The sequence below is a fragment of the Lachnellula hyalina genome (assembly GCF_007821495.1).
Source record: "Lachnellula hyalina strain CBS 185.66 chromosome Unknown contig00085, whole genome shotgun sequence".
NCBI classification, from domain to species: Eukaryota; Fungi; Ascomycota; class Leotiomycetes; order Helotiales; family Lachnaceae; genus Lachnellula; species Lachnellula hyalina.
Window position 1 is genome coordinate 73,140 of NW_022157199.1, and position 25,669 is coordinate 98,808.

Below are 25,669 nucleotides of genomic sequence, written 5' to 3' on the forward strand. Positions count from 1 at the left end.
CCTCACCGCAACTAAATCCTTCACACCTCCAACATGTCTGCTCCCGCATCAAAGTTCAAGGTGCGTGCATATCCCTCCCACGTATCTTGATCCAATACTAACGATTACTCCCTCCAGGTCGCTGACCTTTCTCTTGCTGCCTTTGGCCGCAAGGAAATTGAGCTCGCTGAAAATGAAATGCCCGGCCTTGTCGCTACCCGCGAGAAATATGCTGCCGACCAACCGCTCAAGGGAGCCCGCATTGCTGGATGTTTACACATGACCATCCAAACTGCTGTCCTCATCGAAACCCTTACATTCCTCGGGGCTGAGGTTACCTGGTCATCTTGCAATATTTTCTCTACTCAGGTAGGCTTACTCTCATACAAATTCGTTGAGGGGAGCTAGAAGCCTAAGAGCTGTTCCATAAGCTCGTGGGCCGGCTTCCAATGCAGCTCCCAAGCTCCGCGACTCTTTCTAAGCACTTCATTTTGTAATATGCTAACTCACTGGATAGGATCATGCTGCTGCCGCCATTGCCGCTGCTGGTAAGTCAAAAGCCACAATCCTCTTTTGGTAAATTCGCGGCTGATGATAATAGGTGTCCCCGTCTTCGCATGGAAGGGTGAGACTGAGGAGGAATACCAATGGTGTTTGGAGCAACAACTTGTTGCATTCAAGGATGGCAAGGGTCTGAACTTGATCCTCGATGACGGTGGTGATCTCACTGCTCTTGTCCACAACAAATACCCAGAGATGTTGAAGGGATGTTATGGTGTATCCGAGGAGACCACCACTGGTGTTCACCACTTGTACAAGATGTTGAAAAACAAGACCCTTCTTGTTCCCGCCGTCAATGTCAATGACTCTGTCACCAAGTCCAAGTTCGACAACTTGTACGGTTGCCGTGAATCGTTGATTGATGGTATCAAGCGTGCCACCGATGTCATGATTGCTGGTAAGGTCGCTGTTGTTGCCGGTTTCGGTGATGTCGGAAAGGGATGTGCTATGGCTCTTCACGGAATGGGTGCTCGTGTCATCGTTACCGAGGTCGACCCCATCAACGCTCTCCAGGCTGCTGTCTCCGGATACCAGGTCTTGACCATGGACAAGGCTGCTAGCGAGGGACAAATCTTCGTTACTACCACTGGATGCAGAGACATCTTGGTTGGCTCCCACTTTGAGAAGATGCCCAATGATGCTATTGTCTGCAGTAAGTTTCTTGGTTAATCATTACTTTCACCTCGCTGACTTCCCAGACATTGGTCACTTCGATATTGAGATTGACGTTGCGTGGTTGAAGAAAAACGCCAAAAGCGTACAAAACATCAAGCCCCAAGTCGACCGATTCCTCATGGCATCTGGCCGCCACATCATCCTCCTCGCCGAGGGTCGTCTTGTCAACTTGGGTTGTGCCACAGGTCACTCCTCATTCGTCATGTCGTGCTCGTTCACCAACCAAGTTCTTGCCCAAATCTTGTTGTTTAAATCTGAGGATGCTGCTTTCGGCAAGAAGTACATCGAGTTCGGCAAGACCCAGAAGCTCGATGTTGGTGTCTACGTTCTACCCAAGATCTTGGATGAGACCGTTGCTAAGCTTCACTTGGCTCATGTCAACGCTGAGCTTACCAAGCTGACCCCAACGCAAGCCGAATACCTTGGCCTTGAGGTTGCGGGTCCCTACAAGAGCGACATGTACAGATACTAGATTTTGTTTTCTGATTTCTAAAATTCCCTTTGTTTTGGTGGATATACCTTCAACACGAATAATGATGGCATGATGTTTTGGGGTAAAGCATTTGTCCTTCAACGGCATATACTAGAGCGGTTACTCTGGAAAAAGTTTTTCAACAATGGGATGGGGTTTCATTTCAGCGAATGGCGTTACTTGGCTAGATCTTCAACAACGGTCAAGTAGACAGATAGAACAGGTTTTGTTCTTAGAGAATACACTCAATAGGGTGTAGAATATTTTGCTGGTCTTCTACTTGTGAATTCTGTTATTCGAGGTATTGTAATTGATATTCCCTCTCCATCAAATTGTCTCCTGTCATTGGCCGGTGGAGATAGGTCAGGTCATGCAGCAATTGCCATCACATGTACAACACATGAGCGCCACGACATCGTTGGCCTTTGCTAGCCGTTCCAGATACGCAGAGCTATGCATAATCATGCAGTTGTTTCCTACGCCTTGATTGGCAATCTGGTAAATGGTGTGAAGACGTGGCTCGAGTTGGGATGATATTTGTTCTGGGAGTGAAAGTAACCCCGCACCTTGAAGCCCTTACTTATGGGTCTTCCTCGTCCAAGCTGCTATCCCTCAAAAGTGAGCTTGAGCGTAGACAAGTACACAGTTCTAATCTTATCCGGCAGCAAGCAAGCATGTCTGTCTTATCCGTCGGCCTCTCCACAACACACTCCCTCGCAAAATCCCCCACCTCCTACATCTACCTCCTCACAAACCAAGGAGTACAATCCGACGTCCACTGCTCACCCACTCCCTCCTCTAACCCGCGCCAGTGCGTTCCGTCGCGTTTCGTTCCTAATCCCCCTTCATTCCTCAACGCATCTCATCCCATCCCATCTCACCTCACTAATCACTCCCTTCCCCTATCTAGAGTCTCCCTCCTCGACTCCTCCCTCCTCACCACGCTCTCCGCCTCCACGCCCCTCTCCCCGGGCTCGCTCGGCGAAAACATCACAACGTCTAACCTCGACCTGACCTCGCTGCCGCTGCACACGCTGCTGCATTTCGGGGACCACGACGGCCATGCGGTTGTAAGGATTACGGGGACCCGGGAGCCGAGGAAAAGGGCGGCGGAGTGGCCGACGGGGTTGAGGGAGAGAGAGAGGGGGAGCAGGAAGCAGAAGGTGGGCGTTATGGGGGTTGTGGTGAGAGATGGGTATGTGCAGCCTGGGGATGTGGTTTTTGTGGAGAAGGGGAAGGGGGGAAAGTTGGGGAGTGTGTGAGGGGGAAGGGAAAAAAAGGCGCGGGTGGATTTACTTTTGGCTGATGGCGGGATGGGTTTTCGTGGAATGCGTTGTGTGTATTTGTTGTAGTTGTTGTGTGATGTTAGTGAACTGTAGCTTACTTTGTAATTCTGACTCGTGCCTCTTTTGGTAGCTTTATGTGAATTAAGGCTTACCGCTTATTTCTAAAAGGGGTAATTGACAAATCGTCGAGCTATCTAAAAATCAGTGGGTGGGCATGGAAATTGTGTTGATCCTCGCTATTAGATTATGTACCATACATTTGTACAAGTATAGGCAAATATTAGAAATGTTTCGAAGGAGTTTCGGGCTTACTATTCCATGTCCGCTACTCCGGAGGACAGTGCGAAAACGGGTTGTCACTTTCGAAGGTATAAAAGTTAATCAAAAGCGTAAGGCAAGTCATTGGAATCAAGCCACGATATATTGCCCATAGAAGCGCTCCAGCCCTAAGTCATCCTGTCTCTGGTATTGTACTGTACACGTAAGCAACGCCTAGTAACTCCAGCCCCTTTTCGCTTCCCATACAATAAATAAATCCTTTCCCCTTTCCATTAAACATTAGACATAGAGGCCAACGCCGTGGCCGCCTCCGCGTCCTCTAGAGCCTGCCCGTTCAATGGAACCGGACTTTGCGGCACAGCTTCTCTGGTAGGGGAATACGCCGCTTGAGCAGCCGCAGCTCGAAATTCATCCGCCGTCGGAATCTTAGCCGCGCTTGCTAGAACTCTTTGCCTTCGCTCATGGTAACTATATTCGTTGTTGATGACTTGGTCTAGCAAGACCTCCTTCTCCGCCCACTCTTTCCGTCGTAGTTGCTCGTAAGCTTCGGTTTGCTCCTTCAGTGCTACGGTTTCTTCCTGTGCCCAATGAATTTGTCGGCGCAATAACTGGAATAGCTGCTCGGCGCCTCGTTCTTCTTCGTCTGGTGTAAAACCTAGCTCAAGAGGGTACGAAGAAGTCCATCCAACAAAGTGATGCGGGCTGCCGTTCGTAGTGCCGTTTGTAACTGGTATAGGTGCTGCTTCTGCTGCTGCTGTGCCATGGTCTTTCTTGACTAGGAGTTTTAGACGGGATTTGTTGTGTTGTGGATTTAGGTACTTGGGGACTGGGTCAGAGGGGCGGAGAGCTTCAGTTTCGTGGACAGTTCGCATGTGCTTTGCTAGGGCATCTGAACGCGTGAAGGCTCTATCACATTCTGTAGAATATTAGTAGTCGGCCATATACGGAACTGCAGGTGGAATTACCAGGTAATGCGCAATAGAAGGGCTTCTCTCTCGTATGGCTTCTCATATGCGCCTTCAAAGCATAACCACTCGCATGCGGGAGACTCTTCCTCGTACAGTCCCCCCATTCACAGGTATACTTCTTCTGCCTCGTCTCAATATGCTCATTATGGATGTGCTCTACCAGCCTATCCATATCATTCATATCGCCTGCGTCGCAACCATCCCAGGCGCAAACCGTCACTTGCTCATGTATATCGTCATCTGGGAGCGGGACTCCATGGACTGGAGACTGGGGGATTTCGCCGTCGGTATCTGAGGAAATGGAACCCTCGACGGGATGCGAGGCAGGAGTGCCCCTCAAGGAGGCGTCTCCCAGTTTCTGACGTTTTGCGGGAGGCATGTGAGCTTCGGCGAGTTGCTCATGTTCTTCTTCGCCTTCGCCTTCAAAGGCGTCTGAGGAGAGGTCGGAAAGGGGAGACCCCACGGGAGATTCGTCTGCCATAATGAACCGCCTTTTTATATTTGATATAAATCAATTGAATCCACTTGTATCTGGTAGTTTTGTATGCAGGAGCGGCAGCATCATGTACAGTCGGGCTGTCAAGCTGGCTTCCGAAAGATACTCCTACGAAGGTATCGCGATGTGCACGGACCTCTTTCACGGGTATAAATTTCGCTGAAAAATAATTTCAGAATGCACTGCTTCAATAACCTTTGCTCAACACCAACATGTGTTTCAATGTCGCATAAAATACATCATGTATTATCCTTTAGTTCACTTTACTATGCTCCTCGATTGTATTCACAACAACGCAATGGGGAGCTACAGACACCATGGTATGTACCTTAATTCGTATCCCACAACATTTCCACTCCCGTGCTATGATGAATACAAAAAAGAGTTCTGCAATTCGGATGGCTTCGGCCAATGTCGACTTCTTATACGTTACACATTCCCTGAGCACTATTTCAATTCTCCCAAGATGCTTATTGATTACTGAAGAGCATAGCTAACGTCTCAGCCCTCTGTGTATGCAGCCCCAGGACCTCCATACCGACCACCTTGGACCGTGAAGCTCTTCAAGATCGAATCAATAGCCTCCGATTCACTGCTACTTAATCCAACATCCTTTGCGTTCTCACGAACTCGCTCGGGGTTCGTGGCACCGGGAATAGGAATAATCTCTGGGTTGCCGTTCTTCTTGGACAAGTGTCGCACCCAACTGATTGCAAGTTGTGCTGGCGTACAACCTTTCTTAGATGCTATATCTTGCAACTTCCGGACTAGGTCTATGTTGTTTTCAAAGTTCTCGGGATGGCATTTAGGTGATGTCCTTAAGAAAGAGTCCTCGGGAATATCCTCAAGCTTCTGGAACTCTCCAGTCAAGAAACCACGGCCAATCGGTGAGTATCTTTCTATTGTCAGTCCGGTCATAGAGGAGGTGGCAATGTACATACGCAACAACAAGAATATTATGCTCTGCGCATGCAGCCGCAACACCATTATTTAGAATATCCAAACTCCAGAGCGAAAGCTCAACCTCAACAGCTACGATCTTCGTGACCTTGACAGCCCTTTTAATCGTAGCAGCAGAGACTTCAGATAGAGCAATACCCCCAATCTTCCCTGCTTTGACATATTCCTCCAGTGCTTTCAGCGTAGTCTCAATAGGTGTATTCTTGTCCACTCTCGCAGGCTCAAAAATGTCAATGCTCTTCTTGCCGTCTAGAAGCTTCAGACAGTTCTCCACGGATCGCTTGATATTCTCGGGAGAGCCATCGGGGTGCATATGTTTCAAGGCCCCTTTGACTGAGAGTACAACTTTAGAGGCGTCTTCAGGGTACTTGGAGAAGTACTTGTTGAGTAGGTGAAGCGAATTGTACTCGGGCGTGCCGTAGAATTCGCCCGCCTACCAGATCCGAATGAGCATTAGATAACCCATATTAGTAGAATTGAGGCATATGGCCATGACTTACATTCCAAAAGATGTTTCCGACTTCTATGGAAGCTTTCATGGCTTTGAATGACTCTTCAATGGGTTGGGGATTTGCGCGCCACGTGAGGCCTTTGATAGAGCATCAGCACCCAGGAAGACAATATTGTGACCTGAGAAGCTCACCCATGAGGCCGTAGCCTGTAGAACCAACATCATTTCCCAAGAGTTGAGGCATATCGTTTGAGATTGTTTGTAAAATTGGGATCGGATTGTTATTTCTTCAAAAGTGGATAGATAGTTCTAGGGTGCAGGAATGTCAACCCAAACTTCATTAGGAAACCTGGCTCACCTTTCTCCTCTTATACTTTGAAATCGAAGAGCCCTAGAATTGACAGTTCACACTAGGAGTTTAACAGGACTTAAGAGGGAAAGTTATTCTTGGCCCGCGGAATTAGCAAACCACGACGTTATCTCCGTCATCTACCTTGTTTATGTGTTCGAAACCAGACTACAGTACGGATTCAACTTCTCCCTCGCAGTGTTTATTTATTCAAAAAGGAAGGTTCTTACATATCTTGAAGTCTACGCATGTTTACGAGAAAACGCCTCCCTCAGGTCATTTCCTCGTCTTTGCCTACTGTACCTTAACCAGTCTCCCCTTACGATTAGATCATCCTTCACATTTGATCCCCAAAGCTCTCACGTTATTCCACAATCCTTTCATCCATTCGTGTCTCCTTTGACGTTGTGCAGCATGAGACACGCCAGTTTCAACTAATCCGAGTACACATCCCAGGTCTTTCATCGACTGCTAAGGTTCATTTCCACGCTCATCACCCTTCCCAGCATCCCTTCTTTTGCGAAACGAAAATCTCGCTATAGCCTTCATATCTTCAGGGTGTGCTTTCTCTCTCTCTTTTACGCTTCTGTCACAGAACCTTTTCAGCTCTGGAAAGTCTTCATAAAACAGTGACGCGTTCTGAAGAAGTTCAAAAACACAACATCTCCTAGTGTCACATCCCAGAAACAGGTAAATTACCTTTAGAAACGGGTAGATCAGCATGAAAAGGAATGCATTTCTTGTTTTCATACTATCTTACAATATCTCGCCAGAGCTTCTCACATACCCCCCTGGTTTAACCGTTCAGATAGCTTTGCCCATCTGCTTCTTCTTCGCCGACGCACTCTCCTTGTTGCTGAAAGGAAAACCACTCGTCCTCTTATCCGCGCCTGTTTTCCTACTAATCCTTCCTCCACTACTGGCAAACAAAACACACCACAACCCTACACTAGCCAGTGCTGCATAAACAATGGCACCGAGGGCGAATGAAGTTTGACCGGAAGTGTTATACCGTGCGTACGTGAAAAAGGCAGCGGCGCTGTGGTAGAGGAGGGAGATTGTCAAGGTCGGGACGGCATAGGGTGCTTTTGGGTCAGATTCGGCGGTTGTTACTCCAGCAGAGGTTGCTAGGAGCGTTGTTAGTAGATGAATTAAAGAGAGGGGTAGATTAACGAACTGTCGGAGAATGAAGAGGTCAATGGGACGGAACCAGTGAGGAGGATGATCATTATTCCTAGCGTAAACAGCGTCATTCCGAGGGAGCGGGAGAAGTATTCTTCGAGTACTTGAACTGATGTTAGAGCTTGATGGGAATTGGATGGCATGGAGGCCAACTAACCTGTTGGTTCACGGACATCAGGGGAGAGGAGAGTGATAATGATTGTGGGAGTTATGACAAGAGGGGCAGCTTGAAGGGTCAACCACCCAGCTGTTGCATATGTGTAGGCGTAGTAGACCTGAGATAGATGTCAGTTGGTGAGCCATACCATGCTGGGATTTCAATGCTGATAACATACATCCATCTTGAAGAAACTGTCGTTTTGTTATTGAGAGTCAAAGTAAATGTTTGGGAAGGAAGAAAGAGTATAAAGCAAGCAAGCTCCCTTTGGATATAAATAAGCCATCAGGTACTTGTACCACTACCACTAGAAAAGGAAAAGCTTTCGTCCGATACAACCCCTACGTCATCAGGATATCCTTGCATTCTTACCAGTAAAGTACGGAGCAAAGTAGCGCGGGGTGTACGGAGGTAGGCTTCCTGCAAGGGCAATCCCTGCGAAGTTTGTATGGAGAGCGCAATCGGAAGTGGCTGATTAGATATCAAGAGGGGCTCTGCTCCATCTCTTTTTTTCTTGCATACAAATTGCAAACATCTCCGCAACGACATCTTTTACCATATACCTCTGGCTTCATTCAAAGAGAACAATTCAAAGGAAAAGGAGAAACATAATCTTTGCAGAAAGCGGCGCGGCGCGTCGCCACCAAGCAGCAACATGTCCGCCATCCTCTCCGCAGATGATCTCAACGACTTCATCTCACCAGGAGTAGCATGTATCAAGCCCGTCGAAACCCTCCCGGCCGCAAAAGCCCCTTCAAAGTCAGATGTGTGTCCCCAGTTCACTTCCTTTGAAAATCATCCCAACTGACAAACCCCAGGATCCCTACGAAGTATCCTTCAACACTGAGCCCTTACCCGCCTCCGACCTCCCTCCCGCCCAAATATCTCTCACCGATTGCCTCGCCTGCTCTGGCTGTGTGACATCAGCAGAAGCAGTGCTCGTCTCTATGCAATCACATGCCGAAGTTGTGCAGGAACTGGATTCAGGCCCGTCGCTGCGTTTGCGTGGCAATATCGCTGGGTCGGGGATAGAAGTCGAGAATCTAGAGAGTGGAGGACGAATATATGTAGCGAGTGTAAGCCCGCAGTCGAGGGCTAGTATCGCAGCTACGTATAAAGTTACAGAGCAAGAGGCGGGGAACATGATTGAGCAGTTGCTGAGTGGGCCAAAGGGAATTAAAAACCGGGCTGTGTATAGGAACGGGTTTCAATGGGTAGTAGATACGAATGTTGCGCGCGAGGCATGTTTAGTGCTCGGCGCAGACGAAGTTATGAATTCTATGCTTGAAGGGAAAGGGACTGAGAATGGGGTTGCCACGAAGCAGCCTACGAAACCCATACTCACCTCATCGTGTCCAGGGTGGATATGCTATGCAGAGAAGACGCATCCGCATGTACTGCCACATCTGTCACGGTTGAAATCACCACAGGCACTTATGGGCACTTTGTTAAAAACAACACTGAGTAGAAAGCTTGGCATTTCGCCAGACAGGATCTGGCATGTGGCGATCATGCCATGTTTTGATAAAAAGCTGGAAGCTAGTCGGGAAGAACTAACAGACGCTGTTTGGGAGGGTACTGGGACTCGGGGAGTCAGAGATGTGGATTGTGTTATTACAAGCAAAGAACTTCTAATGCTCGCCGATTCGAGACGAGTCGATTTTGCTAAGCTTCCTCGAACACCCGTCTCACGGATACCGTTCCCAGAACCAAAACTAGATCCGTTCTTGTTCCCAGCTCGACGTCGGAAGAACAACACTCCAGCAGCTGGCTCTTCTGGAGGCAACCTTTACTATATCCTCCAATATTTCGCATCTCAGTGCGAAGGCGCTTCTGTCCAAACAGCACGCGGAAGAAACGCCGATGTATTAGAATACACAGTTACCTCGGCAACAGGAGAGACTCTCATGAAAGCGGCACGATACTATGGATTCCGAAATATTCAGAATCTAGTCCGGCGGCTGAAGCCAGCTAAACCATCCCGTATGCCTGGAGGAAAACCATTTGGGAGTGCTAGAAAGCCTGGAGGCAAGCCAGGTGGACCAGACTATTCATATGTGGAAGTCATGGCATGTCCAGGAGGGTGCACGAATGGCGGAGGGCAGATAAAGGTCGACGACCCAGTAATAAGCGGCCGTGAAGCTTCGAATATGAAACCAGGACCTCAGGAGCAGAAAGTGTGGCTTGCTCAGGTGGATGAGGCGTACTTCTCCGGAGAGGACAGTACTGAAGAGGACACCATCATGGAAGACCATAACGATATGGTAGAGGGAATATCCCCGTCGTATATTAAAAATACCCTATCGCACTGGGCAACCACCACGGGTATAGATTTGGAGCGGTTGGCGTACACGACTTATCGCGAGGTAGTCAGCGACGTAGGGAAGAGCGCTGGAGATACCGAGCGTGTAATAGAGATCGCCGGAAAGATCGGAGGAGGTTGGTAATCGTAGGTAGAAAGAAAGAATCAAGTCTTCTTCCCACCCCTTTTCGCAAAGCCCTTTCCATTCCCATCCGGTCCCTTCGGCGTGCGAATGATCTGATCGTCGTCCCTAGGCGTAGAAGCCCCAGACCGGGAAGAGGCCTCCCCATTCCGTTTCTGAATGTTGACTCCCCCTGACTTTGGCGTGTAATTCGGATCGAACAATTCTTTCGGCCCTCCCTGGCTGTTTGGCCTTCTATTATCCGCACCACCTCCCCGGCCACGACTCTTCCCTCTACCTCCTTCTGGGGTAGTGGTCCCCGGACTTGAAGCCCCCGATGGCGTTCCTAAAATCCTAGCTCTAGCCTCATCATACCTCCTCTGCTTCTCCTCCCGCTCCCTTTGCGCCTTAATCCTCAATTCCTCTGCGGTAGGCTTATCCTTGCTCTCTACTTCCTCATCATCCTCATCCTCAACCGTCAACTTTGCCAATCCCGTAATCGGATCCAGTCTCTGTACTACTTTCGGAGCGGGCTTGCGCGACAGGACTTTGAGCTGGGGTTTGAATTCTGTGCGCAGGGGCACTTTGTCCTCCTTAGCAGCGAGAAAGTGGAAGGTTTCGGGCTCTTCGCTATAGTTTACAAATCAATTATCAGTATCTATGTAGTATACTTAGGATCTAGTTGTGTAGTGTACATACGCAGAATCCCAAATCTTCTTATTTGTCTCCGCATGTCTGGCCAGGCGTTCCGCCTTCGATACCTTGATGGTCTCTTCCTGCGCTTCCACTGCTGCAGTTTCGTCTGCTTTGTCGGCTATAGCTTCCCAATCGTCGTCCCAGGCATCTGGAACTGCTGCTTTTTTACTCATTTTATGGCGTGTGGTGTGTTGGAATTTTGTGGTGTTGGAGGGGAGGGGGTGGGATTGGGTCGCTGAGTGAAGCGGCGTGCCTGCTGTGAATGTGGGGAAGCTTGCTAGATCAGGCAGACTCGCAGAGTCCCTTGGACTTGGACTCGATACATTGTGCCATACTTTAAGTATCCACACCCAACTACAAATTACGACAACTTGTCAAGACCTCGGTGAATATTATCAAGACTCAAGCAATATGTCTTGTAAGCTTCCCCTTCCAATTCGCCCAGAACCTGCATCTAACAACCCCAGCATCCAACACCCAAAAGCCCACCCTCTCCAGCATCTTACCCACCTCTCAACACATCTCAGAATACTCCGACGCGACCATGGCCGACGCACCCGACTCCCCCGTCCAGACGACTTCCTCCCAGAAATTCCAATCCCCCCAGCATTCGCAAAGCAGTAAAGCAAATGGCGCAGAGAAGAGCAGCGGTGCTCCGGGCTCGAGTTGGAATACCAAGAAGTTTAACGAGGAGTACGATCGTGCTATGATGAGCGTGGTTGATAAGGATTGGGATCATGGTGAGTTTTCTCGATTTCCTGGCGGGGGGGTGAAATGGTCAAGAGATGAGGAGCAAGGCTGACTTTGGGTCTTTGTAGCCAAGTACGGTGATGTTCTGATGGGATGAGTCTAGGTGGGCGGGGCGTTCTGACTTGAACTGGCAAATGGAGTTTATTGGGGATTTTAGGAGCATTCAAGGGGAGTTTGGGTTCGTACTGGAAGATACATGGGAATGCTTTGCCATTTGCTACTGCTAGCCTGGACCAAACACTACGACGGCATTGTCTACGAACGGGCATGATGATGAATGAACGAACTACTATAACACGCGATCTACCAAAGCTTAGACGTAACCTCGAAGAGTTTCGAAGGGTAACAAGGCCTTGGGTCTCGTAGCATCATAGTGTCCAAATACGTTCCAGTGGTGATTCTAAAGTTTTGGGATATCTGCCTTTTCTACTCTAGTCTTCTTTGCTTTACTCTTTACTTTAATTGATACATTATAACAATGGCGCTTTTCTAGCTGAAGTCAGCTTCGGACTAAATTGAATACTTAGTCCTGAGAACCAGGTATCGAAATCCTAAAATGCATCATTATTCTAGACGATCCCTAGGAAGTTATAGGCACCTGTGAGAGGTTCAGAAATATCTAGGAGGTCCAGGGGGTAACTCGTTAATGTCAAAATTGGTTATCGGCCTCCTAAGGGTATCACGTCTCTGAACATACATAGGCAGTGTATATGCTCTTTTTAAAGTTTTTTTTTAGCAGTAGTTACGCTATAAATGACAATAATAGCAGCTTATAAATTTAAGAGCACCTGACCCCTCTCTCAACTTTCTCCATCTTTTGCGAGAATATCGGGATGATGATAGCCTACTATGGCTTGTCAACCTCCTTTCGCCTGCACCTCCGAATCAGGAAGCAAGTCTCACGCATATATTACTCTTTTATTCTAAATATTAATTCCAAGGGTGAGCTCTCGAAACACTTAATTGATATTAGTAGAAGCCGCAGGTCTATAATACTGAGGGTAAAATGCACACCACATCTTGAGTCAATCTATCCTTGAGTACTTGCTATAAAATGATACTTACCTAGGGGCATCACAGACAAGAAAAGCTGGTACTAAGCGCTCTACTTATACGCATAAAAAATAATCTATTATCCTTAAGCAAAGAAGAGATGGATGAAATAGATCTTACCCGTTTCAAAGACTGCACCTAAACTCAGCGCTCACCTAGACTCTGTGTGAATTATGCCTAGATAATCATAGACGATGAAACTCTTCGAGAGGGACCCAAAACGCTGGCGACAGAGAATGCATACATGTTTGAATATAGTACGGCGCTGCTCCTACGTGAAGGCATTTCCGCACATGAATCAACAGGTTTAATCAAGCCATTTTTCACATCTAAATAATATAAAGTTTAAGACTGTAGGACAGTTGATCGAGATTGCTTTTAGCTTTGATTTCACGGACTCCACAATATCCAATGCCGTCACGGTCAGATTCTAGCTCGTATAGTACTCCCAAATTCCATAGCGAGCAAGCTGTCATGAATTACGAGAGGAAGGAGCGAGTGTGGTGTCACGACTTTTGATATTAAATCGTACAAGGGAAAAGAAAATTGGGCTACTAGCCGAGTTATTTATTTGTTGGTCATAAAAATCAAAGGTAATGAGGGGTGAAAAGAGGTTTTGGAGTGCAACTTTGCGAAAGAAGGATGATCACGGGAGCGGGCTATATGAAGCTTGATGTGGCACAGTTAAAGAGAAGATGAAGTTATGGTATCCATTGGTATTTCTGAGCGTAAGGCATTTCGGTCAAGCACCATCTGACTTCATAGAATGCATCTTATAGCTAGGCAAAATCGATTTTGCATGTTTTGAGTTATTCTATCACTGCCGCTGAAGATCTTGTTATCTCATTCTGGACATGACAGCCTTGACGGTGCCGTCAACTACAGGTCGATCCTCAATGGAGACTTCACCAATGCCAGTTGAATCGCCGCTCCCATTTTCGAGCCACCTTGCGAGAAGGTCATTACTCTCCTTGGGCTTGACGTCTTCTCCACGGGTGCCGACAGTGATATGAGCAACCGCATTGACACAATCCCAACCAGGGTCGACGATGCGCGCCACAATGGCCATGATTCGGTCATCCCAAACAATCTTTTCCAACATGATCTGGCAATCACCTAGCTTGTTGTCCCAACCATCGAGTAGCGTATTCATGTCACTATACTTCTGCCAGACATCCGGGTGAGACTTGGAAGATGCACGGTGGATCAGTGTAACGTGAAATTCGGGCTGGACACGACGGGTTTCTTGAAGTTGTCGAAAGAATTTACCCTTGTTGGTCGAGATGGAGGCAAAGGCGTTCTCAAGACTATCGAGAATATCCTTCTTTGGTAATGCAACGGAGACATATTCCAATGGGCGGGGCTTCTTGGCCACCTTTGGCTGTTGCTTCTCGCGGGGGATTGCCTGCTGTCCTTTCTTATTTGGTCGCTTGAAGCCGCCCTTGGGACCAACCTCATGCCGAATTTCTGGCTTGTAATCGCTCATAGCTATCTTGATAGCTTCGTCGAGATCCTCGCTTGTTGGCATATCTTCGAAGAACAGCCTGGGGTAGGTGGTGTGGAGTTGGCTGATCACAGTTTCCAGGTTCATCCGCGAGCTCAAGGTTGGATCGAGGTCGATGACAGTATCGAACCCGTCATCGGGCGCCGCATAAGGATTTAGTTCCTCAAAGCGGTGGATGAATCCTTCCATAATTCCAATAACTTTATCTGGGTCCGCAGCTGCTTGGATGGTTTGATGATTGTCACCACGACTAAGAACTCTACTTTGAATAACCTCCCGGATCTTCGCAAGAGTCTCTGGGGTATGCACAAAGTTTAGAGCAACAAGTCGTACGTGAAGATGTGACATATGAACATCGTCAAGCAGTTGCTTTCTCTCATGTCTTTGAGCATTGTTCCGATCGGCAAAAACGACAGGGAGTTCCTCCAACTGGCCCAGAATCTCTTTGGTAAACCGGGGTGGACGGCCTTTGCCCTGGATGTTGTCATTTTGGACGTGACCCCAACCGAAGAGATGCGAGAGTGCGATCGCAATGGTTGTCTTTCCAACCCCTAATGTGGCAATTGGGACCAATATGACACCCTTGGAGATGTCCTCAGCAGCCCCTCCAGTCGCAGCATATTCCTGTCGGATGATGTCGGAGCCCTTTAGATTCTTCTCCTTCAAGAAATCGTCCCGTAACTGAATGATGCCATGATTTTGTTCGTACTCTTTGGCCATCTTAGAGTTCTCAGCAAGCTTCCTACGAGCAAAAAGTAAGTACTCCTCGGTAATTTTAACATGCTTCCTAAATCGAGGTGGCTTTCCAGAGATGAGGTTCTTCGTACACTCACGCCATTGACGATACATTAAATATGGTTCTTCAAACTTGTACTTGAAGAACCAGTCTATGTAACGATCGGATTTGGTAGCGCGTGTTTTGCATCGAATAACGAACCCCTCAACATCTCGGCCGTTGTAATGACCAGTCTCTGCCACTCCATCCAGGAACTTCTTCATTTCTTGGACATCGTCGATAACAAGGAAGTCAGTCTTTCGAAATCCCCACTCATCAGCAAAGGCTTGGATTTGGGGACCCGGATATGTCATGAACTCGGGAATGTTTATGTTGATGCCGTGAAGATACAGTCCGGCGACATCCTTGCCATAGGCCAAGATGTGCTCTTCAAAATCATCATCACAGAGCTCCGCCACGGCTGTAGCATTTCTCTTCCGCAACTCCCTCGCTAGCTGTTTTCGCGTCTTGCCAAGAGAGGCAAGCTGCCTGTCGACCCATCGATCGGCAGCTTCTGCATGACTAAGAGCAGTGTCGCCCCTTGCACCTGTAGAGTGCTTGCTGCACACCAGAAGAGTACCATCATGCAATCCACTAAGGAATACAATGCAGCCATTCTCCTTTAAACTCAGTTCATAGGGGCCTTTGGTGTTGTTTTCGATATTTCTCCAATGCGTCTCGTTGACTTCCCCAGTATTGAAGAACTTATCATAACCCCGAATGGATATCTCTGGTTGACCCTTCTCGTTTTTCCCCGTAAATAGACCACGGGCGTAAGTAGGGAGATCATTACGCTTATAGTCCCAATCTTGAAATCGCCATGAGTGAACAGCGAGGTTTGCTGGCGAGTGATCAACATTGAATTCCGTCTTCTTGCAGGAAAATGTCTTTTTGCTTTTGGGAACGCCTTTCTTAGTGTTGTCTTCGAGGTTATGAAGCAGACTTTGCACTTCTTGGATGTCCTGAGGCGCGTAAGGGACGTTGGTAGCCGCCATGATTGCGGTTCGACGAAAGCTGGGAGTAACAGTTGCTTGAGGGACAGTAGCTGTAGAAATGCGGCGACAGGCGGTGTAGAAGATTTCCAGCGATGAGAAGAGTTCTGTAGGATGGTGTTTGAGAGCAAACATCCAAAAGAATCTCTGGTGATTCAGCTCTTTTATAGTCTAGTCGAGCGTTAAAGGAATGAGAAGGGTCGACCTGAACAGCTTGCTCACGTCACGTGGTACAGTACAGCAGTATAAGGTACCTTGCCTTATGATAGGTTCTCTAGGATCTAACAGTGTGAGTCAGACCTTCTAACAAACCAGTCTTGCTCAAATGGACCGAAGAATTGTTGAAATTGACAAGGGGAAAGAGGAAGGAAAGGCAAGATGTTGTTGTGGCGCAGGCGTGACTCTTTTCGGCAAACAGTAAAAGAAAGCCTTTCGCTTGAAAAACTCAGCCTTGCGCTTGAAAAACCGAGCCTTGCGGATTTTATGACTTGATACTGGTTTGCATACTGACTACTCGTACCATCCCTACTTAATTGTCTACGAAACTGCACTACTGCATCTGGCTGGCAATGGCAACTCCTCAATCCAATCCATTCCTGCTGGCCGCCGACAATCCCTCGCAGCTTCTCACTCTGCTGCGAAATGACCCCGCCATCGCATCCTCTCAAGACGAGCATGGATACTCTCTCATGCATGCAGCAGCTTCATACAATCACTTGGAACTGCTTCGAGCACTCGTAAATGAATTCCATGTCGACGTTGACCTGAAGGATGAGGACGGAGATACAGCCTTGTTCGTGACAGAGACTACGGACTGTGCGAAGGTCTTGGTGGAGGAGCTACATGCGAGTATCACGATAAGAGGAAGTGAGGGGCAGACGCCAAGGGAGAAGATCGCCGAAGAGGGGGATTTTCCACAGGTGGCAGTATATTTGCGGATGAGGGAGCTGGAAGCTGGAATGACGGAGGTGAACGGTGTCCAGGAACCTACAACGAACGGCGCATATCCCCCTCCATTGCCAGAAGGTGTACAGGTTAACATTGGAGCAATGGCTCCAGAAGAAGCCGGAGAAGTTGCAGACCCCGAGTTCCGACGAAGAATAGAGGAGTTGGCATCACGAGAAGATTTTCAAGGGGAGGAGGGGCAAAGGGAGTTGAGAGTTCTTATCGAAGAAGCACTGCGGGGTCAAGTGGGCGATGACAGAAACGTGCGAAGCCGGACTGAATAATGGAAACGTCAATTTTCTACACAACTTCCCAAAAAATGTATTCCTTCGGAGCATTGGGAAGTCTCAGTACAGTACAGTTCTTGTTCTCACCCGATATCCCCTCACCAAAACCTCCAACACAATACGCAAACCACGCTTCCTGAGGAGCAGCAAGTAGAATTTGCACGAACGCTTGGTGTGCCCATGTGGGAGCTAGGAAACCTTGCCATGTCAATTTAACGAGCTTGGTGCATGTTTGGGAATCTCCTGGCGGTGCATATCGGGAGAGGAATGGATCTATCTTGTCGTCTGGACCAATTCGAGGACTTTCAAGTAGAACCAGAGCCAACCATTCCTGTAGCTCGATGGCGTAGTCTTCGAAATCGGCGCCATATGTAGGATCTACCTCTTTAGGTGGTTCAAGAGAAGGCTGAATGACTTTAATGTCTTGGAGAAGGCTTGGGGACACAATCTTTTCAACTGGAAAATAGGGGTCGAGAGGATCAGGTGTGACAGCTTGAAAAGTTAGCATGAAACAGACAAGTCTGAGAACTCATACCTGCAGTACCCAAATCATGAAATAGCCACGTGACGGGTTTTGTAAGGACATTTTTGAAAGCATAGACAATCCTGTCGAACCCTTTTTTGCCACGAAGCATCGAGGGAAGACGTAGATTAATTTCGACGACTATGAAGAATCAGTAATATGCCATCATAAATGAACAAAATAGCTTACCCCATCTGGGTTTTGTCCCGCGTTTTCCTTTCACTCCATCAGGTTTTCCAACTATGCCGGCCCGCTCGTAACTCTCTTTATCCAGGTGTAGAGTTAAGATTCCTGGTATAAAGTTAGTGCTTTCTTCGCGAGCTCACTGCGTGAGAACTACCCTCTCTCAGCGAGTACGTATCATCAACGCCCAGCGTGCCTTCCGAGAGCATCAAGATGTTTCCTGTAGATAAAGTCAAAATACATACTCAGTAAACCATGTGCGGAAACAGTTGAACTTCGCTTGCCTTTTTTGATATACTCGTTGAAGAACTCTCCTTCCAACAGCGCTTTCAATGGCAAGATGACTCTGCTGTACACGGATTTTGGCAATTGATCCAAAACCTCCTTCTTCATAATCTCATAAACCTCCTCTGGAAGGATAAATTCAACCTGAAATACGAGTTAGTAGTTGACGTAAATAACAATGCCTCTGAAATACCTTTTGCACAAAGTCGTATTTCAGGATGGCTGCAAACGGCTTTCTCTTCACTGGAGGCTGTTTCGGATCCAGATGGCCCATTACACCGTGTGTGACGTAGCATTTGGGATCGTTCTTCGTTCCTTCTGGTAAGCCCAGCATTTTGAGAATAATTGCAGTTCCCGAGCGTACGGTAGGACAAGGAAGGGTGAAATTTGATATTGAGGTTGAAGCTGGTCGAACGCGTGCTAGCTTGAACGACAGGGATTGAATTGGAGGCGGAGGCGCTAGTTGAGGGCGGGACGGACTCACTCATTCGCACTTTAGAACGACAAGAAAACAAAAGAGCCTCAAATAATTTCCAGGCGTCAAAATCCATATACAAGCCTACGAAGAAAATCAATTCATCATGGATTACATGATCAGATTCACCCAGGTCCACGAGACCTTTCGTCTCGCGGAAATTGAAGCCCTAGCAGTCCTCGAGGGAATCCACCTAGAAGTCCTCTCATACAGCCCAAGCGTAAGTCCCATTACCAATTTACACAAACCACCACTTACCAGACCCAGTCACCCTTCTGCTTTGTCAAGTTGCCTTCAGAAGATGCAGCCAGGAGACTCGTCAAACGCAGCATCCTCGCCAAAGCCATCTACGAAGTATGGGGCAGTGGTTCAAACTATTTAGATCTGCACGACAACGTTCGAGGTCTCTCACAGCATGTATGGCCACTCTACAAGACTTGCTCATTCAAATTCTCTGTCGACTCTTTCCAAGGCTCCCGGTCCACGACCGAGCAACGAAAGCTAATCGAGGAATTTCGATTTCTAGGCTTTGACGGACCAATCAAAATGAAGGGTGCAGAGCAAGATTTTTGCATCTCGGAAGAGTTCCAATTTGATGCTGCTGCTTTAGGAGTTCACCAGCCGCAGGCTGTGCACCTAGGACGGTATCTTGGTGGAAGTGAAAGGGAAATTATTGGAAAGTATGATTTGAAGAAGCGTAAGTACATCTGTACTACTTCTATGGACGCAGAACTTGCTCTGATCACGGCCAATATAACCCTTGCCGCCCCGGGAAAGCTTTTCTATGATCCGTTTGTTGGTTCCGGCAGCTTCCCAGTTGCTTGCGCGCATTTTGGTGCACTCGCTTTCGGCAGTGATATAGACGGACGAAGTATTCGGGGTAAGGGAAAGGGGAAGCCCGACCTTGTGGCGAATTTCATTCAGTATGGACTCACGAATCAGTTTGGAGATAGCTTTGTGGCCGATCTTACGAACACTCCGTTGAGAGCAGCAAAGTTGTTTGATGGAATTGTTTGTGATCCACCGTATGGTGTACGGGAAGGTCTGAAAGTCTTAGGCTGTAGGGATCCGACGAAGGGAAAGGAGCCAATATTCAGGGATGGCAAAGCTCATCATACGTTAGTTCTTCCGAACACCTACGAGATTGCAAATACTAACAACACCTTAGAGAAGAGAGTTTCATTCCCCCGAAGAAACCATACAGTTTCCTCGCTATGCTCGATGATATTCTAGACTTCGCAACCCTTTCCCTTGTGGATGGCGGCCGATTATCATTTTGGATGCCAACTTCGAATGATCTAGACCAAGAGATCCAAATCCCGATACACCCGTGCCTCCAAATCACGAGTGTTTGTACTCAAGAATTTAACAGATGTAAGGATATATATTACCTACTGGGCTATACGCTAACAGTTCTTAAGGGTCGAGGCGACTTATAACATATAGAAGAATTCCAGACTCCGAAGTTGTGGCAGGAGTGGCCCGAGAGCAGAGGACAAAGGAAACTGGAGTCAATGCAGATGACCTCAATCCATTTAGGAAAGGGTACTTTCAAGGCTTCAAAGCGGCATTTAGGTAAGGTAAGGCTGGCCGGTCGCTGCTTGAAACCCCACCCCGAACTCAATATATACAACGTGATCTTGTCCAGCAGCGGAAAATTATCTACTAGCTTGGCGGCATTACGTCCAGATTATGAAGTCTTCGACTAGGTACACTTGCTAGTGGACCTGCCAGCCATCATTCGGGCTACTTGAATGCGTGGACTTACAATTTTCAGGAGCGCAGTATGAGCCCTTTATAGCAGTGGTGGTGCGGGCTGATTTGCGACAAAGTCCTTCGCACAGTCCGCCATTCACAACACTTCTCAGTCCGGCAAAGCTTATTGAAAATGCCAAAGTATTGTAGTCAGCGTATCGAATCATCATAGCGACAAATTTCAGAGGATTTTGCGCTGCAGAGCGTCCTAGTGCTCTTTGTTGGATATACATAGTAGCTTAGACCTCATGGTTTAACAACAAAATAAAAGGTGTCTTCTCATCGACGTAAAGCTAGTTATCAGACAATATAAACTTTGTTGGACCTAGATTCTGTTTCTCGATATTTCTGTTCTATTCATCGCTAGAATAGGGGGTCCCTTTAAATTTCGACCTCGGTTCGCTAAATCAGCTTCCCAGACCAGATCCCGACACTTTGACCTTGCCCTTCACATCCGTACAACAACCCCAAATATGCGCCCCAAGCAATAACACCCACTGCTTGCTCCTCAACAGGCTGCCAAAATGTCCGACTGCCCCTTCTGCAACATAGCCACGCACTACCCACCTTCTTCCACCCCATCCTCAAATGCCGAACTCGTCTCCCCCTCCGCGTTCGTCGTTTTATCTACACCCCTCTGCATGGCATTCCTCGATATAATGCCCCTCGCGCCCGGTCATATACTAGTAACGACGAGGAAACACTACCAGAAGCTCAGCGATGTAAGTGAGGAGGAAGCAGCGGAGCTAGGGGTTTGGGTGAGGAGGATTAGTAGGGTCTTGATGAAGATTACTGGTGTGGAGGATTGGAACGTCGTGCAGAACAATGGTTCGTTCTCCCAGCATACGCCATCGTAGAAGAAGTTAAGGGACTATTTGGTGGGAGGGTACAGGCTAATGGAAGAGGTATAATAGGAGCAGCTGCTGCGCAAGTCGTCCCGCACGTACATTTTCACATCATACCCCGCCCTGCTCTCACGCCCGAGTTGCGGAATCGAAGCTTTACTATGTTTGGGCGTGGGCAGAGGAGTGAGTTGGATGATGATGAGGCAGCGGACATGGCGGGGAAGTTGAGGGTTGCGTTAGGGAGGGAAGAGTGGAAGTTATGATTTGTTGGAGTCGGGCTTTGTTTATATGTGTAGATGGGACTTAGATCTGAAAGTTGACTTCGATCCTAGACACATTGGGTGGCGCCGGGGAAACGGTCTTGGATAAGATATCGGGTTTGTGCTGAGGTTATCTAATGGACCCCAGATTCGAAGTATATTTCTTGTATAGTGACGGATGGATTTCATGCTATAAGCTAGGGTTGGCTCCTTTTGGGATTTCTAGGCCCGGGGTCTAAAAACGGTCGAACTTGGGTCGAAGAATGCTGTACGGCTTCACTGGTGGGGGGTTCTTTAATCATTACCCTTAATACGCACATGGGGCTCCTAGCACCCATCATTTGGTGTCTCCTTGATTTGAGGCCTTTATAACATGGTTTAAAGTTGTCTACTCTTTAACTTCCAAGCGGGCTGGGGACTTTCTGATACTGTCGGAACGCAAAGCCACCTTCATGACCGAACCCGATCATTTGAATAATTAGTAAAGGTAGTCTGAGCGCCTGGGTACTTAAAGAGCCTTTCCTGTCGTCCGTTAGGAAGAACAACACGAGCAAGAATCCTATTGCTTGGCTGAAACCCGGTTTTGAAAAGTTCTTGGTCAAAGTTCTAGGCATGACTGTTCCATGGCGGTTGCTCCCATGATCCGGTCAATGGCTTTGGCCGGTATGGTAAAAGGCTCACCACCTAATCGAATGATATGATTCAAAGCTTCTACACCTAAAGAGACCGGCTCATTCACTCTGGTGATTAGACGTGATGGTGATGCACACGAAGACGCAAGGATACTGCGCAAAAGATGGTAGTCTCTACAAAAGCTTTTGCCATATTCTTGTTCTCTCACCTACTAGCAAGTATTGACTCCAAGCAACACCAAAGGCATTGAAAATTACGTTCAGGCTTCATGTACAGGTATACAGGGGACATTTCCTGGTCCTCTTTTATCTTAATGCGGGTTAAGTTCTGATAACAGTAAATCCTCGCTTCACACTTAGTACCGTTATAACCCAAGTCCATAAGCCGCATGTTCTTTGCTCAAGCATCTTGCCCTTTCCCTGGTTCCCTATGTGTCCAATATCAGAAACGATTTCGCCGGATCGCGTACGCAATCCCTGAAGTCGAAGAGGTATATATAGTTTATTGCAATAAACACTTCAGGAATGTTCGGTGCATACCTACTCAGCACCCACGTAGCCGAGAGCCATATACTACACCAAGCTTTGCAGCCAACGAATCAGTCTCAGAACTCTCAGCTAGACATTCAACTAAAGAAGTACCCAAAGGAGTACCGGGAGTAACACTAATTTCTGACATGAATATGAAGATAAGATGGGGCGTAGATATGAAATCTAAAAAGCCTGCATTGAATGTTTAAGCGGTACATGGACCTGTAAATGAGACGATGGAAAGAGAAGTGAGCTTGTGTCACATATTTGTTTTGTTTTCTCTGCTCAATAAAGGGTATGATATGCCCCATCGCCCGAGTCACTTTCTAATTGCGTGAAACTCAAGTTCCAGAGGATGTATGATTTTCTCGTTCTGGTCTTTGCATGATATTAGAGAGGAAGCCAGCAAAACCTTCAGCATAAGGAAATGAGTATAGCAAGAGAGAGATTTACAAGGCGGCAGACAATCAAGCTAAGAGAGACCTTATTGGAAGTGAATGAATGGTTCGGATTCTATACAAGGCAACATGGAATACCAACTGTTTAATAGGAGCAAGCTTAGGAAGACCTCAACAAACAACCTCTTGGTATCGCACTTGCATTATGCCTGAAGCCAAACAGCCAAAGAATAAAAAGAGTACATCTTCGCCCGCCGAAATCCACACCTGCTGGTGTAGCATTACTTATGGGGCGGAGGATCTCCTGTTGCAGCATCAACGATACGCACATCCCGACAACTTCTGCGATATTTGCAACGACTGTTGTGAGAACTTGAGCACTCATAAGCAGATTCCCCATATACATCAGGACTTGGTGAAAGTTTCCTCATCAACAGTAGGGAGGCAGTGCTGTACGCAATAGGAATCATCTCCATTCCTCCTAGGCGGTGAATGAATCTTTGCCATCACGGCAACTGGTGAAGGTGTGAAAAGCTATACAAGACCTTCCTGGCTTTCAACCTTGACCGAATTTCCACTCCAAATAGCAGCATCGCACGACCTCCACGCAAAGCTAAACGAAATGTCGGAAAAGCACAACTCCATGCCCGTCGTCGAGTACACCAGTTGGTGCACTAAAACCGATACTTACAATAACATCAGCACGTACACCTGCTGGTGCAGCGAGAACCACGGCTATCCCACCGAAGCACAGCTAAAGAGACATCAACATGACGCACATTATGAAGGTTACTGCGTGATCTGCAATGACAGTCGCCAAGACGACCGTGGGTTGCTCCAGCATCAGCGCCATACGCATGTCGACAACTTCTGCTTGGGGTGCAATGAATGCCAGGTTGACCTAGAGGGGCACTTGCGGCTGGGTTGCGAGGCGACTGCACACAGAAGATGAAGGCTGAAGGGAATAAGCTATGTGCTGTGAGTGGATTGGTGCGTTTTGGATGGACTCAGCTTCTACTGAGGAAGGAGTCGAGAGGATTAGGGGATAGCTTGCTAAATTTACGATGTTCAACTTGGGAACAGTCTTTAATGCTTGGAAGTCTCGTCAATGGTGGCACAGGTGGTTGTTTTATTGTCTTGGATTCCGCAATTGGTACTCCATACTCCTAGACTGATGTTCCGTTAATTAATCGTCGTCCTCGTCAGAACAATAATCGACCAAGCCTAGTGAGGGTTTTGCTGGAGGTTTCTTCACCACGACAGCAGTCTTTGTACTGGAGCTTGATGTTGCCTTGTTTGGGTTTACTGTGGCATCGGCTGATGCAGCTGTAGATTGCTTCTTGGTCGCAGGGCTGTCGCCAGTAGCAGATGCAGCTTCTTCAGAGAGTTTCCCGATCTCGTTGGCCGTAGAAGACCTCCGAATCTTAACGCCCTTAAGCACATCCTTCTCTTTGGCACGTTTCCTCTTCCTTGCCCCAGAAATCCATGTTTCCTCCTCCGCAATTGGCGATCCCGCTTCGGCAACTGCCACACCCTCACTTCCCCTCCTCGCCTTATCAGCTTCCTCTTGCTGTTGTCGAAAGAGCGCAAGTCCTTCAGCAGTCTCCCTCTTTACCCTATCCTCATCAGCACGCGTGCTCTCTAGCACTGAGTCCAAAAATTCCACTTCATCTTCATCAAGCGCGCGAAACTGGTTCTTCAGGCGATTTGCTTCTTCGAATGCATCTTGTTTGGCAGCTATTAATTTCAAGGCACCCCTACGTGATCAGCCCAAGCCCTTGTGCGCCGAGGTAATAGAACCGGTTATAAAAATACCTTTGTTAGCTTCTAAGGTCTCGAATAAGCTCCTTTCCTCGGTTTGTCGAGCTGCTTCTGCTTTTCGAACGGCATTGGCATCGATTTCCTTTTGGGCGACAAGCCATTCATCGCTCCGCTCAATGGGGGCATCTGCGGTGCCGCCTGATACAAAGCCGGAAGACATTGTGCCCAGGTAAGGTAGAATTGTGGGAATTGAGCTGCTTGGGAGTTCAGTTGCTCAACACCTGGAGATGAAGTGGGTGATGCTGTCCAGTCCCACGTGACTAATAGGGTCAATAGGAAGGTTTCCCGAGATGCGATGCTTCAAAGCCTTTTCTTTCTTTCATTTTCACTTTCACTTTCACTTTCACTCTTACTCTCACTTGATACTGTATGCAGCAGGATCAATAATAATGCCAATAGTCATTGCCGTTACTCAGGATCGCCGTACAGATTCCGATATATATATATACTTACTTACCTAGCCTTTCCAAGCCCTCCACGCACGTCGGCGATTGAAGGTTGTAGCTTCAAATTCAGCCCCGCGACGTCAATATTATTATTAATAGTATGGAGAAACAGCGCTCACTGTGATAGGCGCGCATGCTGTCGGTCACACTTCAGGCTAAATGGTCAAAAGTGTCCCAAGCTTCAAACTTGCCCCACGGCCTTACCCCTCCATCGTAACTTACATGCTGCAAAATGACAGGAAACTAGACGCTTCGGTCCATTTATGCTCCCATTT

The 25,669-nt window shown here is 47.7% G+C and overlaps 14 protein-coding genes across 14 annotated transcripts; 7 read left to right on the forward strand and 7 right to left on the reverse strand.

Moving 5' to 3' along the window:
* Window positions 1-33: 33 nt before the first annotated feature.
* Window positions 34-1,687, forward strand: SAH1 (Adenosylhomocysteinase; the record flags this gene model as incomplete). The annotated part of the gene is made up of 5 exons (XM_031149534.1): window positions 34-60; window positions 118-348; window positions 497-527; window positions 581-1,192; window positions 1,239-1,687. 5 exons carry the CDS (start codon window positions 34-36, stop codon window positions 1,685-1,687), a joined length of 1,350 nt encoding a protein of 449 aa, XP_031004587.1.
* A 674-nt stretch (window positions 1,688-2,361) lies between these two features.
* LHYA1_G004577 (uncharacterized protein) lies at window positions 2,362-2,949 on the forward strand (the record flags this gene model as incomplete). The annotated part of the gene is made up of 1 exon (XM_031149535.1): window positions 2,362-2,949. The coding sequence occupies one exon, from the start codon at window positions 2,362-2,364 to the stop codon at window positions 2,947-2,949; it is 588 nt and encodes a 195-aa protein (XP_031004588.1).
* Window positions 2,950-3,524: 575 nt separating this feature from the next.
* Window positions 3,525-4,701, reverse strand: iec1 (INO80 complex subunit; the record flags this gene model as incomplete). Its single annotated transcript, XM_031149536.1, has 2 exons — window positions 3,525-4,168; window positions 4,218-4,701. 2 exons carry the CDS (start codon window positions 4,699-4,701, stop codon window positions 3,525-3,527), a joined length of 1,128 nt encoding a protein of 375 aa, XP_031004593.1.
* A 516-nt stretch (window positions 4,702-5,217) lies between these two features.
* On the reverse strand, window positions 5,218-6,371 carry plr1_1 (Pyridoxal reductase; the record flags this gene model as incomplete). The annotated part of the gene is made up of 4 exons (XM_031149537.1): window positions 5,218-5,611; window positions 5,658-6,109; window positions 6,177-6,265; window positions 6,320-6,371. The coding sequence occupies 4 exons, from the start codon at window positions 6,369-6,371 to the stop codon at window positions 5,218-5,220; spliced, it is 987 nt and encodes a 328-aa protein (XP_031004594.1).
* A 909-nt stretch (window positions 6,372-7,280) lies between these two features.
* Window positions 7,281-7,999, reverse strand: LHYA1_G004580 (uncharacterized protein; the record flags this gene model as incomplete). The annotated part of the gene is made up of 4 exons (XM_031149538.1): window positions 7,281-7,603; window positions 7,654-7,761; window positions 7,816-7,933; window positions 7,994-7,999. 4 exons carry the CDS (start codon window positions 7,997-7,999, stop codon window positions 7,281-7,283), a joined length of 555 nt encoding a protein of 184 aa, XP_031004567.1.
* A 471-nt stretch (window positions 8,000-8,470) lies between these two features.
* On the forward strand, window positions 8,471-10,262 carry NAR1 (Cytosolic Fe-S cluster assembly factor; the record flags this gene model as incomplete). Its single annotated transcript, XM_031149539.1, has 2 exons — window positions 8,471-8,581; window positions 8,634-10,262. 2 exons carry the CDS (start codon window positions 8,471-8,473, stop codon window positions 10,260-10,262), a joined length of 1,740 nt encoding a protein of 579 aa, XP_031004566.1.
* Window positions 10,263-10,282: 20 nt separating this feature from the next.
* Window positions 10,283-11,188, reverse strand: LHYA1_G004582 (uncharacterized protein; the record flags this gene model as incomplete). The annotated part of the gene is made up of 2 exons (XM_031149540.1): window positions 10,283-10,868; window positions 10,938-11,188. Coding segments are annotated over 2 exons (837 nt in total), but the record flags the coding sequence as incomplete, so codon positions are not given.
* Window positions 11,189-11,345: 157 nt separating this feature from the next.
* LHYA1_G004583 (uncharacterized protein) lies at window positions 11,346-11,736 on the forward strand (the record flags this gene model as incomplete). Its single annotated transcript, XM_031149541.1, has 2 exons — window positions 11,346-11,352; window positions 11,402-11,736. The coding sequence occupies 2 exons, from the start codon at window positions 11,346-11,348 to the stop codon at window positions 11,734-11,736; spliced, it is 342 nt and encodes a 113-aa protein (XP_031004568.1).
* A 1,839-nt stretch (window positions 11,737-13,575) lies between these two features.
* On the reverse strand, window positions 13,576-16,011 carry trl1 (tRNA ligase; the record flags this gene model as incomplete). Its single annotated transcript, XM_031149542.1, has 1 exon — window positions 13,576-16,011. One exon carries the CDS (start codon window positions 16,009-16,011, stop codon window positions 13,576-13,578), a length of 2,436 nt encoding a protein of 811 aa, XP_031004571.1.
* A 566-nt stretch (window positions 16,012-16,577) lies between these two features.
* On the forward strand, window positions 16,578-17,237 carry YCR051W (Ankyrin repeat-containing protein; the record flags this gene model as incomplete). The annotated part of the gene is made up of 1 exon (XM_031149543.1): window positions 16,578-17,237. One exon carries the CDS (start codon window positions 16,578-16,580, stop codon window positions 17,235-17,237), a length of 660 nt encoding a protein of 219 aa, XP_031004570.1.
* Window positions 17,238-17,253: 16 nt separating this feature from the next.
* On the reverse strand, window positions 17,254-18,565 carry LHYA1_G004586 (uncharacterized protein; the record flags this gene model as incomplete). The annotated part of the gene is made up of 5 exons (XM_031149544.1): window positions 17,254-17,732; window positions 17,776-17,904; window positions 17,953-18,054; window positions 18,192-18,375; window positions 18,425-18,565. The coding sequence occupies 5 exons, from the start codon at window positions 18,563-18,565 to the stop codon at window positions 17,254-17,256; spliced, it is 1,035 nt and encodes a 344-aa protein (XP_031004573.1).
* Window positions 18,566-18,812: 247 nt separating this feature from the next.
* TRM11 (tRNA (guanine(10)-N2)-methyltransferase) lies at window positions 18,813-20,415 on the forward strand (the record flags this gene model as incomplete). Its single annotated transcript, XM_031149545.1, has 5 exons — window positions 18,813-18,926; window positions 18,974-19,824; window positions 19,875-20,080; window positions 20,128-20,281; window positions 20,355-20,415. The coding sequence occupies 5 exons, from the start codon at window positions 18,813-18,815 to the stop codon at window positions 20,413-20,415; spliced, it is 1,386 nt and encodes a 461-aa protein (XP_031004572.1).
* A 561-nt stretch (window positions 20,416-20,976) lies between these two features.
* On the forward strand, window positions 20,977-21,569 carry LHYA1_G004588 (putative HIT-like protein; the record flags this gene model as incomplete). Its single annotated transcript, XM_031149546.1, has 2 exons — window positions 20,977-21,289; window positions 21,376-21,569. Coding segments are annotated over 2 exons (507 nt in total), but the record flags the coding sequence as incomplete, so codon positions are not given.
* A 2,744-nt stretch (window positions 21,570-24,313) lies between these two features.
* On the reverse strand, window positions 24,314-25,108 carry LHYA1_G004589 (uncharacterized protein; the record flags this gene model as incomplete). The annotated part of the gene is made up of 2 exons (XM_031149547.1): window positions 24,314-24,864; window positions 24,943-25,108. The coding sequence occupies 2 exons, from the start codon at window positions 25,106-25,108 to the stop codon at window positions 24,314-24,316; spliced, it is 717 nt and encodes a 238-aa protein (XP_031004564.1).
* Window positions 25,109-25,669: the final 561 nt, after the last annotated feature.